This window comes from Anticarsia gemmatalis, chromosome 7, assembly GCF_050436995.1.
Source record: "Anticarsia gemmatalis isolate Benzon Research Colony breed Stoneville strain chromosome 7, ilAntGemm2 primary, whole genome shotgun sequence".
NCBI classification, from domain to species: Eukaryota; Metazoa; Arthropoda; class Insecta; order Lepidoptera; family Erebidae; genus Anticarsia; species Anticarsia gemmatalis.
Window position 1 is genome coordinate 5,876,162 of NC_134751.1, and position 18,052 is coordinate 5,894,213.

Consider the following 18,052-nt stretch of genomic DNA (forward strand, 5'->3'; position numbering starts at 1 on the left):
TGCTTTCTTCATAATATAGACTTTAACTGTATGTCTGACTCCAGAACTTTCTAGCACACAGTATTTTAGTTTCTCTTGTATGGAGATAAGCGACTTATATTTTGCAGGGAAATGATAACAAAATAGTGATATATTTTGAATATTTTTTATTATTTTTCTTTAGATATATTTACACTCTCAACGACTTATTTCTACTATACTCCAATATGTCACTTAAATATAATAAATCACAATATAAAATCAAAGTAATGAAATTGTTTTTGTCATACTTTTTAGAATTTTGGTCCTTAGATATTACACAAGTATTTATACAAATTGTTCACAACTCGACATGCGAGCAGAATCGTTCTAAAGTATATATTTATCTGTTATGTAATCGCATTCTAGGAAAATAATATTCTCCTTAACATTCTACTTCATAAAACACAACTAAATTTCTTATACTATTTTGAAAAAGCCAGTCCAAAAGCCGAATAGCATTAAAATAAGACTAACTTCGTAATGCGTATGTTTTCCCACATAATTTTATATACAAGCTAATATATTAAGCATATAATTCTATTAGGCAGTATGTTCGTCTGACTGTGTAGTTAGTACCTAAACATTAGGTATATAGAGCACAACCAAAGTGCATATAAAATATATTTGTATAGACATATGTATATATGCATCAGCCATAGACATAAACCAGGAAGAATGAGAGAATATACTGCATGTATTGTGTTAATGTTAAAATGCTATATGTTCATTTATTTTGGTATAACTATTAGTGGTAAAATCAATTAAAGAATAGAGAAACCCAAACCAGCAGGCCTCCATACAAATACAATTCATCATTTCCTGGCTATGTCTGTGCTAAAGTATAAAGTTTATCTTTTAATAATTTGAATGTATCCAAGTCACAGTATTTGTAAGTCGGTTTTAATATATTGTATTAAAATACTCGTTTAGTAGTGTAACTTATGGCACCACATGCTTACAGCACATCTAATATATAGAAAAATATTTACATGTAACTATAAATTATTTACATCAACACCAGATCGTAAATAGTTAAACTTATTACTTTACGCATAATCAGGCATATGTGATATAACAAGAGTAGGAAACTATAAAAAATAAAAATATAAACTAAAATAATTGGCGGACACCTTCGGTCCGATTCTCTCATACTCATGGAAGACGTTGGAGTGATTTTTTGTTTGCTTTATATAGCTATTTAAACTTAATGTGCACATAACTATTGGGTGCAGTTGTCTAACATTAATTAACATAATAATTAACTTTTAACCAGTAATCACTGTTATACTTTACTAACTCCACCCGTACTTACTTATATTTATAAACATACACCTACATTTTAATAACTAAATATGAAGATATTATATCACAATTTTTGATTAAAGTTACGAGCGCTTCGATCATTGTTTAGTCTAGTCGAAACATTAAGTACATAGTGGAACATGATGACTATTGCGTGTGTTCAGTGTAGGTGGTTGCTAACATAGGAACGATCGCGTCATTTTATAATAACTAACAGCTAACCTAATCGTCTTAACCATGATCACATTGTTTTTTATTTTCATTTAGCAATAATCCGAAATTGTCTCGTATAGTACTCCTAAGTTAACATATTATGACTGGAAGTGACTACGATACCAAGTTAAATTAAAATTTATAACACTTATCACAATATTTTATAAACTAATATGTAAGGAACAAAGGTTAAATCAATTTTCTTACAATCATACATACATACATAAAAAGTGAATACCAAAACAAATAATATATACAGCCCCTTGCCTACATTAGGTATATCTATTTTAGTAATCATGTAAATATTATTTGCGGTTGTACGGCTGATTTTATACATTTTTGACTCCGTAGCATGTTAAAATATAATATGTAATGAACGTAATATTAGTTTTTACAATACTCAAGCGTAATTTATTGCCTTCCCCCGGTACAATAACGTAACTCTGAAACAACTTGTTTTTCCATCAGAATGATACAAATCAAAAGTTAACTCTCTTTTGTAATTGTGAAATGAAGGTAATTTAATTTCAATCAAAAACATCATCAGGCAGTTAGTAAAATTAAGAGTATTCTCTACTTACACTTATTTTTACTAACAGCGTATAGGTGAAACAGCTGATAAATATTTCTTAAGTTATACAGTTTGTATAAAACTACTTCTATAGTAACTACTATTATAACAGAAGGATTGAGTCAGGTCGTGTTGTAACATATGAAAAATAAATGTGAAGCTAACTTTGGTCCCACACAACATAAATGTATGTAACAAGGTAATGACTACATGTAACAGCTATTTTATTGGCAAACTATTACAGCTTTATATAGAACAGATGAAAACGAAGCTTAAATTATAAAGAGGTAGATTGTAATTTCAAGAACCGTATTAACTAGAACTGAAAGTTTAAACTAAAGTGAACTCGTTCAATGCAAACAGTTTAGTGAACTCACAGACTAGAGGCAAATTACAAGTAGCACGCAGGGCCTACACTTATTTATCCTCTCGAGCGCCCCAACGTCAAAATTCAAATATACCGTTAAGCGTCCGGGCCAAAAATGGCGCGCGAAATTGAATTGGCGGTTGGCGTTTAAGCGTCGATTCCGTCATATTTTAATACTAACACCCTAGACATACCTTATATATTTGAAATCTACATAAAATTTGCTATAGATTAAAACAAAAAACCACAAATAATATTTGATAGTGCTAGCACAATAGTCGGTTTAATCTGAATATTATGTGCTTTAGGCATGTGTTTGAAGAAAGTTTAATAAATATTTTAAGGCAAAAAAAATAATATGACGAAAGGTCTTATCGTGTAGTTAATGAATAATGACATTAAAATCCAACTGTAAAATATACTCAAATCTTTAAAATAAGTTAAAAAAAGTATTTACAATATTGGTCATAAAGGAACATGTCGTTGGGTCAGATGTTGTTTAAGGTGCTCTCTGGCCTATATCAACCACTTATTCAAGTGTGTGCATTAGATCGTCGTCTCGTTTCATCAGCTTCAATTTCAAATATGTTTGAAAGGGATAAACATAGTTTAAGCATTTCGTTTTTACGTTTTTTAAATGTAAGATCGTTTTGCCGTACCACGGTGGCGGGGCGCTTGACGGGGGTAGAACATTCAACCGTGACACGGTGGCCGGGCGCTTGAGAGGTTATTATGTATGCGCACGTTGCGATTAGTTAGATACGTAAAAAATACCTATGTTAGAGACATATGATTGTCAGTCTTGGGATCAGTCCTCTATTACGGTCGCATCTTGCAACTATAGTTTAAAGTATTTTCGTACTAATGCACCGCAATTAAAGCAATCGTCCGATCACTGGGCATGGCCGCGTCGGCGAGTAGACTACCAGTTCAGAAGTGTACGTCTCTGACGTCGGTGGGCGTGGCGGCGTTACTGTGCGCCTTGTCCTGCGTCGTCGGCGGCGGCGTCCAGCCCGCCGCCTCCCGCGCTTGTCCGTTTGGGACAGTCCGGCGACGCTCCTCGATCAGGCTTTGCACCATCTCCTCGATTTGCTCAAGGCATGTTTGAAGGCATTCCTAAATCAGAAAGAAACGAACACGTTAGTGGTCATCCTTAAAATTGGTTTTAGTGACTATCAGGGAGCAAATTCATTTATAGCTAAGTAAAGTGTCAGTTAAATATAAAATTGAGGAAGAGAGTGATAAATAGATATAAATTTACCAAATCAATGCGCGTGAGTTCGTGCAGGCGCGGCAGGTGTCCGTCGAGGCCGAGACCTCGCAGCGCCGCCGCGATGCTGCACGACGCCAGCGTGCTCGCCGAATACAGCGTGAACTCGTAATCTATAACAAAATGAACAGCCTTTATGAGCACAATATGCCAACAGTATGTATGTACCTATTCATAAAGTAATTCCCTTATACCTATACTAATAACAATTTTCATTATATTTAGTTCAGTTCAATTTCATGAACTTATGACGGAGTGGAATAGTTTTATGTAGTAAAGTTTATCATATAATTTTCTACATCTACCACGTAACGTTTGAAGACACTGCAATAAGTTTACGTGAAAAGCCAGGTTTTTTTCTGAAGAAGTTGGTAAGTAAACTGATCATATGAAAGTGTGAATACAGCAAGCATCGTCCGCGTAGAAGCTCGAGTTGTACTTATAGTGGAATATAGCATATCCGGCAAAGCAAAAGAAATGTTCCTTTCTCTGTCTCGCAGGTTGTCAGTCTCCTCTGGAGAGTGTATCGTCAAAGGAGCCGGCACCCGCCCTCGCGGCCGCATTCCACAGGCTGCGCGCTCGCCCGCCTCACTTGAATATTTCTCACGGGCTTACTTTGGCAAAACCATTATACCAACATACATCATATATGTGCACGCGACTCGTTTGTAAGCCGATATCAGACGGGTATAACTTGGAAGTGTTAGGTATATAAATACCCGCCTATTTATATGTACAATAAACAAGGTAACTATATATCTGCAGGAAAACGATTCCAGGCAATATAATTGCATATTATCATGACAAACACGTTGAACACACGTTATGTATTATACACATATAGGTACCAACATTATGTGATAAATAATAAATTAATAATAGCTACAATAGCTGTTTTAGCTAACTGCTCGTTCCTAGGTGACTTTGTACTTACATACATATTCATACATGAGAGATTAATAGTAAGCAATATCGTCCTGAATATCCTAATATTACATAATCGGGAATTAGGTATTTAAGTATTCGTTTGGTAACGGCGGCATATATTTAGATTAAAACGGGAAAAATATATGTTCATATAGTGTAACGTAGTCGCTTGTCGCCATTATCCTAAACACTTATGCGTGACATATTCGTTTATTACCAGTATACCTTAGCACAATGCGCTTAGTTGTAACAGGCATTTCCATTAACAAATTTTGTTCCCACGCTATTACAAACGCGAGATAAGAACCTCCGCATGTAACGACAAATACCCACCAACTTGAAGACGCTAACAATAGGAGTGAAGCTTACAAGGGCCATCCATTCATCATTAAGTAGACTCTATTATACCAACCAATGTATGGATATCGAACACTCTTTCAGCTCATTTAAAAGATTTATTTTAATTTTTTTTAATTTGCATGTCGGCATACCCGAGATAAAGGGAACGGGCAGAGAGAACGAATAAAAAGAGAGAGATGAAACAACGAAAGCGGCCGCTTACTCGAGGCATTTGCATAATCTGATGTTAATCAAACAGCGCGGTACTCCGGGCGCATCGGACGAGTTTGCTCACCGACTCGCGAGTGGCGACTACCAGGTCTTTGTCGCGAGCTTGGATCAACATGACAAGCAGACACTGACGATTGCAAGTGTGATGACTGCGTAACAGGGACTTGAAAGTCCTGAGCGCAAATCAGAAGCGCACTGGACGCACACGCAGCGGAAGTGAGGCCCGGCCTTATTAGTCGTGACGCGGCTCGCCATCACGAGTTAACACCGGCGTAGATAGATACACTTACCAGAGGAAGTGACCAAGCAGCGGTCTCTTCGTACCACAGTGTATGTTATAATTATTTGGATGAATAATCCTAAGGTTCCAACTAACCTTCTTCGTAGCCGATAAACAAAATTTGTGTAAAAGTAGCACGCTATTCGAAGGGCTTAGTGGAGATGAAAAGCAATACTTGGATTACAATAAATATATACTATCAATTAATCTACATAATGGTCACGTTTCAGTCTTTCAAATGGTTCACTTTTTAAGGCTATAAAATCTATAATAAGGCAGTGGCATAATATTTTTATTATAATTGCCCTTGAATGTGTAGGTACTAGGCAAACGTAATAGATGTCGTCGACACAGGTAAATAGCACGGCCAGTAATATGCTGGTCGATTATTCGCGAGGTGAACGCTCTAACAAGGCCGAGCTTGACGGAACATACTTTACATTGCTTAAAATTTATAGATAAAAATATATCGATCGAAACCAGTAAGAGTCATATACCTAAATGAAGTAAAACCTATTGATTAGGAATAGCGACGATCAACACGCATTTTTCCGATGCTTCATAGACTTTGGATAACTGGTTATTTACTTATAGGTACGTTTAATCGATTGGTTCATAGTCGCCCACTATTGTAGAGATACTGGATACATTCATGCGGCATTCAAACGTTGCCCACCGGAACAAATAGCGCGGTAGTGGCGGGCCGCCGGCCCCTGCGCCTACAATATGTGAAAGAATACGTTCGACGGCGACGTAGATAAGATACGTGTCTCACGCAATATAGGCCGTCGTCACACACTCACGCTTCATATTTAATACTCTAGTAAAAACGTACCAAACTACCTGTACACGCCATACGAAACTACATAGACCAAAGAAACAACCGCTTCATGAACTTATCATCATCAGAGCACAACGAAGAGATGTCAGAATTAAAATAACCCATTACAAATTTAATATCCCGACGAGTTATGATTCCAGAGTAAATTGTGCCATTCGAATAATGATACATAATGCGGGCTCGCTCGATACCGCGAACACAGATAATGTACCTAATATATATTATGTATGCTGCCGCGAAACGTACTTGTACCTACGCGATTGCCGCCGGAAGGTAGTCTTACACACCACGCTCGTAGTACGTACTTAAGAATATAAAATACCTAGCTTAAAATTGTTATTGTTAAAGAATCCTGTGGTGATAGCAATACTGTACGTCAGCAGAAATCTAGCAGGGAGGTACAAATATTCTGTACTGGACAAACATGAACGGGGACTGTAGCAAAAATCAGAGCCAGGAATATGAATAACTGATAATCATGTCCATTAGTTTAAGAAAATTACCCGTCCAGCGGTGGAGATTAGGTTGGCCTTCAAGTTTCAAGTGAGAGATGATATCCGAGAACCGAGTAAAATAAAAGAGCTGGAGCGTGAACTTCTTGAACAAAAAACAATACGACAGCGGCGGCGAACAACAAAAACCGTTGCACAAAAACATATGATCCCATGAGGGTAGCGGGGAGGTGCGGCGCGGTGGACGGGGCGCGAGGGGGGGAGTCCCGAGGCGTGCTGGAATGCGCTCAGGCGAGCGGCGTGGGAGGCGCCGCTGCCGCCGGCGCAGGACACACACACCGCCCTCGCCCGCGCTCTACCCTCACTGTAAACAAACCTATTCACATCTCGCGTACCTCGCTGCTGGCGACTCGCTCCGAGCTCCGGCCGCGACCTGCCGACTGCCCTACGATAACCATCTTTTCTACTAATAAATTGACCTACGGCGTAGCTTAACAGTCTGAGGACTGTCCGGACTGACTCCTGCTTTTGTTCAAAGTCTGGGACTTTACACTGCCTATTTACTGCACTTTTTGATTGATTAGATTTTCATAAGATCCGTGATCCTTTTGTGATTATACCACCTATCTTTAAACACAAAATGCAAAAGGTCTAGTGATAAACTACTGTGTCACCATGAGTGTTGGGTTGTCGGAAAGCACAACACATCGTGGCACGAGACTACGTTGTCGTGACGAGACGTGATATCTAGATGCTAATTAACGTCTGCCGTTGCGAACAAAACGTTATGTTACATTCTCATTCAAGGCTGAACACTACAATATATGGAAGATTTCTTGTTAGCTCTTCTTAACCTATAATTTAGTGTCATTTGATAGCACTTTTTCCACGCGTACATGTATTAATTATGATTGTTATATTAGCGTCGCCGCACCCTGACAATTACCAGTACTAAGAACAGATATTCGGTCACGGAGGTCTCTAAATCTAGCGTTGTGATATTAGACTACCTGCCACCATGATGGTAAAGGCGTTATCTTATACCTTATCAGTTAAGTGTTGTTTTGACGGTTGTGGATGAGTGACGAACCATTACATCCTACTGCTTTCCATACATTTGGCACATGAGAAAGTACAATATAATAATTAATGTATTACCTCTTGCGGCAAGCGCGATGAAAGTCTGCGCGTGCCTGTGCACCATCTCGGTGTTGACCAGCCCCCGCAGCGGCAGACGAGATACCAACAGCGGTAGAAAGTCGTGCGCTGTCACTCCTGCCACGTCCCACTTTAGCTTAGACAGCACCAATAACTCCCAACTCTGTTGACAACGGGAAATACTTTTAATGAGCTATTCGAAGTAATCTTTAGGTAGTAAGTAATATTAAGTACATAAAGGTCAATATCGATGGTTAGCCAGGATAATAAAATAGCATTCCTGTCGCCACATCCGCCTCATAATCACAAACACGCCGAGCTTTGCTCGACTTCCCGGAACGGTGCGTAGGTAGCCCTCAGTACATTGTTGTGTAATCAAACGTACAATTTTAGTTCGTGTATGTTTAGTCTTATTGGAAACAAAGCTACTTAGACTTGCCTAACGGTCATTTTGAAATTCGGATCCATGTAGAATAGAAGCTTTTATGAAATAGAGTTACCTAGTAGTGTCGCAGTAAATTTATCAATTTATTTGTCAAAATATCAAATCAAAGTCTACGGGCCTGTTCAGCTTTATCAACTCTTTATCTTTCGAGAACTAACTGCAGTTGACCCAGTTAACAGTCAATTTTGATTTGTCGCATCAAACTAAGATGTAATAATATAATGTAATTAGCAATACTAATGTCAAGAATGATCTTAATGATTACAAGAGAGTCGCAGAGAAATTGGCATAGTACAGTATGTGGGCAGGTTAGTTACATTACAGCTAACATTAGATAATAAGATCAACAACCGAAATGACTTCCCTAATAATTAATCCCTGATAATAATAAGAGAATATTTAAAGGGGTCATTTCATTAATAAGTTGATTATTAAGTGTACGTACACACTAGTACACTAGTACATGTATACGTGTTGCATGTCTGTTGACAGATAATACTCCGTGTTTACTTAACTCAATCGGCGGGGTCGGCCTCGGTGGCGGCTCTTGTCCCCTTCAAGCGAATGTATTTCTCATAGCAATGAAATTAAAGTCCTCATTTGTCCAGCAAGGGGACGTTGTTAAGGCATATAGATTCTCCGCGTATCATGTTTATGAATGAATGAAGTATCATCACTGGAAGTCGAATTATATCGATGTTGTATGTGTGTGTGACACATCATTATTTTTCTCTCTCCACAATATTGTTATCAACGATGATGAATAATTCGTTAAGAATAAGCAGTAATAAGCACTAATTAATTATCTATGATATATTTGTATCTGATGCCGAATGCGTAAAAGCGATTTCTAACCGGTGGTATGCGGGTCAACCGCAGAATGAAAATATTCACTGTATCGTTTAACTTGCAACTGGCAAGGCGCTCTTCAAAACAATGCATTCATAAAATATTCACCGCAAGAGTCGTTGGAGGTGACGGATCGCCGTATCCACTAAACGTTACAAAAACAATGCTTGTGATTTTTATTACATTGTCAGTACGCCCCTATCAGCTGATCTTTTTAACCTTATAACATGTATAGTGCGTGGTGCGTGCGCGCTTAGTCGTGCAGGCGCATGTATAGAGCGGGTCCACCCGAGACCGATGGAATGCAGCTCGTAAAGTTGCTGGCGAATGTTCATTAGAGTGGAGGAGACCGGGCCGCGGGTGCACAGCCGCAGCAGTTATCGAACCACGTTACAGCCAATAAAGCGAGCTATGCAAACAGCCCTCATTGCCCGCAACACACTCGCTGAATTCCACACTCGGTTCCCATGCTTTATCCAATTTCATCGAACGGTGTGACTGCGCCGCTATTAGAATCAAACAATGAGCTTGGTGTCGCGTGGCCACTAAGCTCATGAGACTAAACTTCGGAATTTTCCAGATGCGTATGGGAACACGGAACGTACCGGACGTTATTAAAATGGTGCCAGTGTTTAGCGGGATATATGCCGCGTTTGTAACGAGACATTACTAAACCTTAATTGTTATAGCCTTCGTCATCGATGAAAAGCACGATGAGTGCAGTGTTGAATACAAAATTTACTGTGAGTGAATAAAACGTGTTAGGCATGTCCGATATCGCAATTCTTACGTAATATATAATATGAGCACCAGCGCATTCCTGTAAATTGATTATGCTGACAGAAAATAGCGGATGCATACATACAATTATTATTTTAGATGATTAATTGTGTTTAGCTAATATTGTATGGTAGTATCATAGTAAATTTTGCCAGTAGGTAAGAGTTGGCAGCGCTACTCTGACTAGACGGCATGACGAGACAATAGTAGCAGACGACACAATGGCAGCGCTGCCCGGTCTTGTTCCACATCTCGATGCGCTCCTAACCACAAAATTTTCATTTTTTTCTTAGCTCAGGGCCACCGCCCGCATAGGACTGGTTGTTCAACAAGTACCCATTGGAATTTTATTACCGTTGAAGGTACATTTAGTGGCAAGTTGTGAAATTATAACTAAAACGAGTAAGATATGAAGATGGGCTAGGTGGATGAAACCTATCATCACGGAAGAAATTGTTTTCAAAATGATGTAGTACATCGTCGGGAACTGGGAGCATTATAGTAAGGTGTGATAAAATCGTATCAACTTGAAGCAAGTACAACGTAAACACATAACTGTGGTGTTATTAAGCGAGCTAAGTGACACAATTTTCTAACGAGCCGGCAGCGCTGTGCGGCGTGCGGCGGGCGCACCTACACACCTTCACTCCGTCACTCGTGCACTGAGGTTATCGTGCACATGTGCTCGTTAACACAATTTCTGTTCTACTATACATTAAGTGTCATGCATTACATTTCGAATACAATTAGATCGGTTCACGGAACGCGGCGGTAACACATAAGAATTCATGTAAAATCGTTGGATGAAAGGGTTTCATGGAAATTTCGAATAAACCGGACTGAGACAGGTTGTTCAACTTTTCAATGGTTCAGCAAATTGACAACGTTTAAGCGAAATTGTATGAAGTAGCAGTAATCATACTAAAATAAACGGACTGATGATGGTCAAATCTATTATTAGGTATACTAGACTGAGTAGACTCAAAATACTTAATGGATACCTATATCTGTTACTGGCAATAGGTGCAAAAGATAATCAGGTAGGTACAACAGTTTTAGTAATCTGTAAGAGCCATTTAATCCGTTGCCTGGTTAATACGTGGAGAATAGTGTTAACGCATTGCACAAGTTCACACAACACAAACACAAGTAGTCGTTTTGTTTTGTCGCATTAAGTTCGCGGGGAAGTTTCATTTGCACCGGATACAAGCCCGGCCGCGCCCGTGAGATCAGCAAACACACGCACCTCGTGCTAATTTGCTCATTCCTCATATTCTAAACAATAATTTCCTTTACCACTATGGCATTCCAGGATTAATCCTAAACAGTCAACGTTTCTTATGAAACATTTTAATAGCCCCCATTGCCTATGTGATTCGATAAAATATTGATTGTTAAGAATGTTTAATGGTCCCTTAATGAAATCGGTGCTTGTAGTCAAACATTCCAAATCAGTTTTATGGTATCGAACAGAATTATCGACATATAACAGCTCTCATTAAAGTTAAGTTTTAACCGTAAACGCAATATTGAATAGTCTTTTGACAAACTGGCACCGCGCTCGTAAACTTATGCTTCAATTATAATAAACGTTTACAGTGGTAGTGTGGATGTGAGAACTGGCGAGGTTTTATGGCCGGGCGGCGAGGGCGACCGCGAGAACCCCGCATTAAAGCCGCTCGGGATGCCAGAACGTGCTCTTTTTGCTCGAGCTCGGTGCGCCTGCGCAGCGCCCGCGTCTCGCCTTCCTTTAACAACCAATCCCACCTTCTCTACAATCAAATCTAACCGATTGTTCACTCTGTACATTACAACGCGTTCTAAAAAAACCTCCTAGACATTGATTTAAATAATTCCATGAGATTAACCGTGAACATAACATAACATTCTCAGACAGAAATATATATGAAGCTTTATTGAACTTTTTATAAAAATCGATGTGGCTGCATCCATTTCTATAAAAAGATAATTAATTGGCGTAGTATTTTCTATTCGCTACAGTCGGGTGATTGGCGACGAGATGAGCGTAATTTTAGTTCTAACCGTACGTATTATGTGAATGTACCGTTACCGCTTTATATTTATACACTACATAAAACCACCGTGTATTAAATACTTACTATCAATCATTTTTCTTGGTTTCTAGTCAAAGCAATAGGTTCAATATCAAGAAACTGAAGCATCTTGACGAAATGGCACGTCTACGATAATTCGTAGCACCTCTACGCAAGTGCTACGCTTCTGTTAACTCTCGTGTTATCAGAATCTATGACAATAGGTGCAGTGTTAAATTTACTTTAATGTTAGTTGCAAGTAATGCAACAAAATAACATCCTAATTTAAATATTTTTTGGCTCTAAAAGTACTTAGATGCCCCTGTCGTTTCGATCTGCACCGGACATACCTAAACACATTAGAGCACATAAATGAATGTGTGTGACTGCATCGTAATAATATCGTGTCATCCTACACTTAACAAGAATTTTATAAATATCAGTTTTAAAATAAAGTCAATGACAATTTTAAATAACATAAATGTTGAAGTGATGCAACGAACTGGTAATGGTAGTCATGGACGGCATGACTCAGTGAATTAACATAACGCGTCGGTATATCACAGATGAACATTTGCAAAGGCTCACGATTGACGTATAAAAACTATCGTGAAAAATTTTAAATACCTAGTCAATTGGAAGGTGCGATCAGATTTAGCAGCGTGGCGTCGTTCTGTCAGATTGCCGAGATGAGGTTAGGTTGGCGTGGTCGAGACTCGCGCCGCCGCGCGTGAGAAAAAATAAGCCGCGTGCTTCGCCTGTAATTGGTCTGATTGAAACGCGAGCCTCGTTCGGCGGTTCTTCCGAGAAGTCCGTCGGCTCGTTAGGGGACACTGTCCGCAGGGCAGCCCTCTCCCAGACCGCGACCTGTCGCATTCCACGACCACCGCTCGCCATACGTACCACAGGCATGTCGTATAATTACAATAATTTCGTATGGGCGATGTGTATCGGAAGCCTAATTTAGAGCAAGCCGCGCAATTTTATAAATAAGTTAAAATATGTTATAAAATCAAACTAATTAATAGTCAGCTGTGAAATTGCCGTTACTAAAGAGTCAAGCGAGTACAGAGCGCGGAATGCACTTGCATCGCTGGCAGAAACGAGTCGAGTATATTATGACGCGCGAAAATGTGGCGTGCACTTATTATCTACGGGACAAACGGCGACAGACGGGGCCCCGGCGGGTGGCCGCGCCGCGCCCGAAATGCAACCGACAGCTAACACGTAATACGTTATATTCAATGCAAATACCTACCTACTCGCCGAATAACAACGTTTTGATATGGTTACAGGAGATCTTCTGAAACTCGCCTAACTATTGACGATTTGTAACGGTTCTAAAATAAAGTTTTGAAACAGATAAGCAAAACAAACCTTCATGCCAATGCCCTTTATTAAGATTAGAAAAGTTGTCCACGTGACTGCATAGCATGACACAGTGCAATGAGTTATGAAACATACTGCATACTGCCGTAGGTATAGTTAGGTACCTTGGTACTTGGCGCTGAGCGAGCGGTTTTAAGAGTGCATTTAAATATCATATTTGACTGTTGAGTAATACAGCTTCGACAGACACCTCATTAAAATGAACACAAGGAGATGTCAGCGACGTTAGAAATGAATAGAAACTAATTTTAACCTGAATGTCACCTGTGATGAACTCTGTTTTCAGCAGAGTTTGCTCCAAGGACCGTTAACCATGGTACAGGTAAGCTTAAAATTTATAATCATAGACATGTTGCCTAAATCAGCTTTATACGAGTTCCATTGCCGTGCATATGGAATTATTACAATTAAACCTCTATTTGCAGTTAGTTAATAATCAATTTTTATTAGTATATGTGACAAGGTTACGATAACCGCAAAACATGAGGAAATAATACGTATATCGAAGCGAGTTGCTACTGGCGTGTATGTCCGTTTATCAAAGTGGTCCGGAACATTCATAGCACGAATACATTCGTACTTGAACTTCTTATTTATTTAGATTTTAAAGTGGCGCTATTTATAAGAGAAGTTATTTATATCCTTTCTCCCGTTTAGTCACTAGTGCGCTTACAAATACATACTACTACGTCTCAATATTTTTAAATCTATTAGTCACCCTATGCAGAGAATATTAAATGTACACGTACAGTACCTACGCGGCTACGTTCTGTATGGTGTAATAAATCACATCATAAACGCACTGTAGCGTCTATAGTCGATCACTCCATAGATATAATTAATGTTCCGTCATAAACTGGAATTCCAATCTCTCGCGGATGTTCAGAGCGCGAATGATTTAGAAATCAGTGGTATGAGCAACACGAAAGCACGTAGAGCTAACTGCAAAATTAGTGCATGCGCGAGCACAATAAAAAAAGCGCACACGATCCCGCATGACTAATGAGATCAGCTGTTTCCTGAGACGAAGAAAGTTAATTAAATCTTCATATTACTTCATATAGCAGTTGTTCTACTCGCAAAACAGTATGCCTACTCGATCCGCCACTGCTGATGCGAGACTGTAGTAAGAACGTAACGAATGAATTGATGATGTCGCTGGCTGCGCCGTAATATCATGTTTTGTATTCACGATACAAAATAAACACTTCTAGGAATTAGGTACTCACGCAAAGGTCGGCGAGGGTGATGCTGTTAGCAGTGTAGAAGACGAGGACCTCGGCGGGCAGTGCGCGGCTGCCAGGCTCGCGTAACTTGGACGCCAGCAGTAAGCAAGCCGTGCCCAGCAGCTGCACTTGACTCTTACTCACTGCGCAAGTGCTCAGGAAACGATCCAAATATGACATCGCTAGAGGAAACACTTCCTCCTGGCACCCCTGGTCTTCACATACCTGGAATACAAATCTATGGTTACAATCGTTAAACAATTAAACCGCTTTGTTTCTTAGAAACGCTAGTGAGAACTGCCGGTTATGTTGTTACTGCCGCACCCAGGCCAGAGCTTAGTTTATCATCCGGAATTCCTGATAACCTATATAAAATGGAAATACACACTTATTGCGATAAATACAACGCGCTTTACTTTCCTGCTACAGTTACACGTCCCTTATCAGCGTTAATGTTTTCTATAAGTACCAGACCAGTGTCGGAAACGTATACTTTTTACAATTAATTTATATCTTATATCATTTAGCAATATACTTTGAAACAAATAGTAGGGAAAAGCGGTAACAGATAATATTATGTTCAGAAGTGTTGTGTTACTACCTAAGTAAGCGGAGAGTGTCACGAGAGATGCGGATTGTCGCAAATTGTTACTAACATAGTTTCGCACGGTGTAACGCGATTCGGAACAGGCACGGATCTAATCGTATCGCAGTGAAAACAAAACATCTAGTGTAACCCCCCGGCTCGCTGCAGTGTGCGCGTGCACACAGAGCACACAGAGCACACGGCACTCTCGTACATTGTGTGTGTGCACTCCGCCACTGAGATTCCGTTCATCAGTCTCTCACGTTCTACCTCGCTTCATCATTAACTATCGATCACATCAATCGCATTACACTTTGGGACCTTACGCTAGCTAATCACGTTTCACTAACTAGTATTATCGTTTTAAACGTATAGCTAGCCTTATAAACCAAAACTAACAATCAACGACAATTTGTAAAATAATAGACGTCTAAAAATAAATAATTATCCAGCTTTAAATAGGTAGGTAGGGTCTTTGCATTCGTAATTGCCGAAGCATAACGAGTGAGGATCTAATGAATGGTACAAGCAATGATATAAAATAATGCGATTATCTCGTACGATACAAGCTTGCTGTAGGTTCATTATGGCAATAACAAGGAAATTTAGTGACGTTTCTGGAGTTTTTATAATTAGTAAAATAACGACTGTCTAAACGACATTTGAAGATGATAAACACTGCTTTCCAATAAGCGAGAGAAGAAACAATTGTGAGCATGGATGATTTCATGTATGTACTGAGCCCGTCATTAAATTTTTGGGTACGCTTGATGATTAAACATAAAAGTTAATGTGAGTACATTGAAGGTGTCATTGACCTGTCAGAGTCGGAGGATTGTTTCGGTCTGGTTGTGCTGAAACGTCGGCAAGAGACTAAGTAAGTGTACACGAGGCGAGCGAGGCGAGTGAGGCGAGCCGAGGTGAGGCCGGCGCAGTGCGCGCACAGAGCACGGTGCGGAGCCGGCGTTGAGGCACCGCGCACCGTGACGTCACTGCGCTTCAACCAGCGCCATCGCGCCGGCCGGCTCCACGTGGCGAGTAGTGGCCTTACAACTACACGCCGCCTCTTCTAAACATAATCTACTTAACTACAGAACTACTACTGCTGCTTTATCTACCACCTAACCACCTACATTATGTTCAATAACAAACAAGTTCAAGTAACCTACACTCCAGACGATTATGTTCAAGCAAATAACGCATAAAGTACCTTCTTTATCCGCTAGTGTGCCTTATTTGAACTAGCGAAAACCGAAGTAATAAATTACACGTCATATAGGCCAACGAGTTCAAATAATGACGTTCGTGTGCGCACTAGTAATTATTTATATGTATATAGAAGCAAAAGATAAGTGCGCAGTCGAGCGTCAGCTGTGTGCGTGTCAAAATCAGCTGATTATTCAAATAGAACGAGCAGAGTCGCATCGGTCGCCGACCGCGGGCGCCCGCGCGCCGCTCGCCACGTCCGGGGCCCCTCGCGCTCACACGCTCACAACCAGTTACTTGTTCAAGTAGGTACATACGCGGTACACGCTCAGTACTTCGTGCTTACACATACATATTTAAAATATCTACCTAATCTTCAGTGTCACTTTCGACAAATAGTAAATCATGTTATCGAGCTCATCACGACAAACGAATCTATATGAATGGTGTTATTCTTATTAGATTCTAACATGTGGAACAAAATCGTAATCAGCTGATCGTGTAAACAAAGTCGTAACATCCAGTTCAAAAATAACTAGGCAACGATTTAGATGTTTTCATCATAACTTTCCTGCAACAGCACAAATGACACACTTCTCCACTAGTCGCTACTTCTGGAACAGTCCCAGATGGCGTAGGGAATCACAGGGAAACCGGGTAGAGCATGGCGCTCGTTCAGCGGCCAGTGGCTAGGGCATACGGGGGCCACTGGTGCCGCCGGCGACGGCAGGAGTGTACCTACACGTGGCCGGAAAACGAGACAAAATGGCGAACGTTCGGGTTGCGCGGTCCGCGGGTGGAGCGCGAGCGGCGAGCGGTGTGGGTGCGGCATGCGGCGCGGGTGCGCTCACCTCTAGCATCCACTCGGCGACGATCCGGCGCATCTGCGGAGTGATCTCGGTCTGCACGGTGCCAAAGTAGTTGGCGGTGACGGCGTAGCGCTCCTCGGTACGCAGCAGGTTGTCGAGCACGCGGCGCCGCAGCAGCACCGGGTCCGGCGCGGCTGCGCGGTGCGCCGGCGCCGGGCGCGCCGTAGCCTCTCCGCTCTCGGGGCTCACGCGCTCCGCGCACAGCAGCTCCATGTTCTACACCGCACTGCGGCTTATTGACAGCTCGCTCTGCGGCCGGTGGCGTATTGTGACGAGACAGCTGATCGTGCGCGAGCGGCCGGCGTGAGCGTGAGTGCGCGGTGTTGCGACGACGGCGAGTGCGCGAGTCGCAGTGAGCAGCCGGTGAGCGCCTCGCCGCCGAACATATGATCGGCGCGACGCGCGGGGGCAGGGCGGTGCCCGTGAGGCCCGCACGCAGGTTTCTCCCATTCGACGTTCAAATAATAATACATAACATGTTTTCCTACTCGCTCGCTCTCTGAAGTGCTTCTCACTCGGTCTCGATTCTTGCTTCTCATTCTAGTAGATACCTATGTATGTACTTACAAAATAAGATGAATTCCACAGCATGAATTCAATAGACGACAAAATTACTACTTTTTTAGTATTTAAAACATAAGTAGGTATATATAATTTGTGCTCTAAATATTTAAAG

The 18,052-nt window shown here is 40.8% G+C and overlaps 1 protein-coding gene across 1 annotated transcript; it reads right to left on the reverse strand.

Moving 5' to 3' along the window:
- Positions 1 to 129: 129 nt before the first annotated feature.
- Positions 130 to 17,722, reverse strand: CycD (cyclin D). Its single transcript, XM_076116653.1, has 5 exons — positions 17,359 to 17,722; positions 14,719 to 14,940; positions 7,973 to 8,135; positions 3,736 to 3,857; positions 130 to 3,590 (listed from the first exon to the last, which is right to left on the reverse strand). The coding sequence occupies exons 1-5, from the start codon at positions 17,587 to 17,589 to the stop codon at positions 3,405 to 3,407; spliced, it is 924 nt and encodes a 307-aa protein (XP_075972768.1). The 5' UTR covers positions 17,590 to 17,722; the 3' UTR covers positions 130 to 3,404.
- Positions 17,723 to 18,052: the final 330 nt, after the last annotated feature.

Excerpts from the sequence above, each read along its gene's own strand:
- CycD (XM_076116653.1), bottom strand. The coding sequence starts at position 17,589 with ATGGAGCTGCTGTGCGCGGAGCGCGTGAGCCCCGAGAGCGGAGAGGCT. Across the intron at positions 8,136-14,718 it reads TCACCCTCGCCGACCTTTGC|AGTTGGGAGTTATTGGTGCT; the intron begins GTGAGTACCTAA and ends CGTTGTCAACAG. Across the intron at positions 3,858-7,972 it reads CATCGCGCTTGCCGCAAGAG|ATTACGAGTTCACGCTGTAT; the intron begins GTAATACATTAA and ends ATTTTGTTATAG.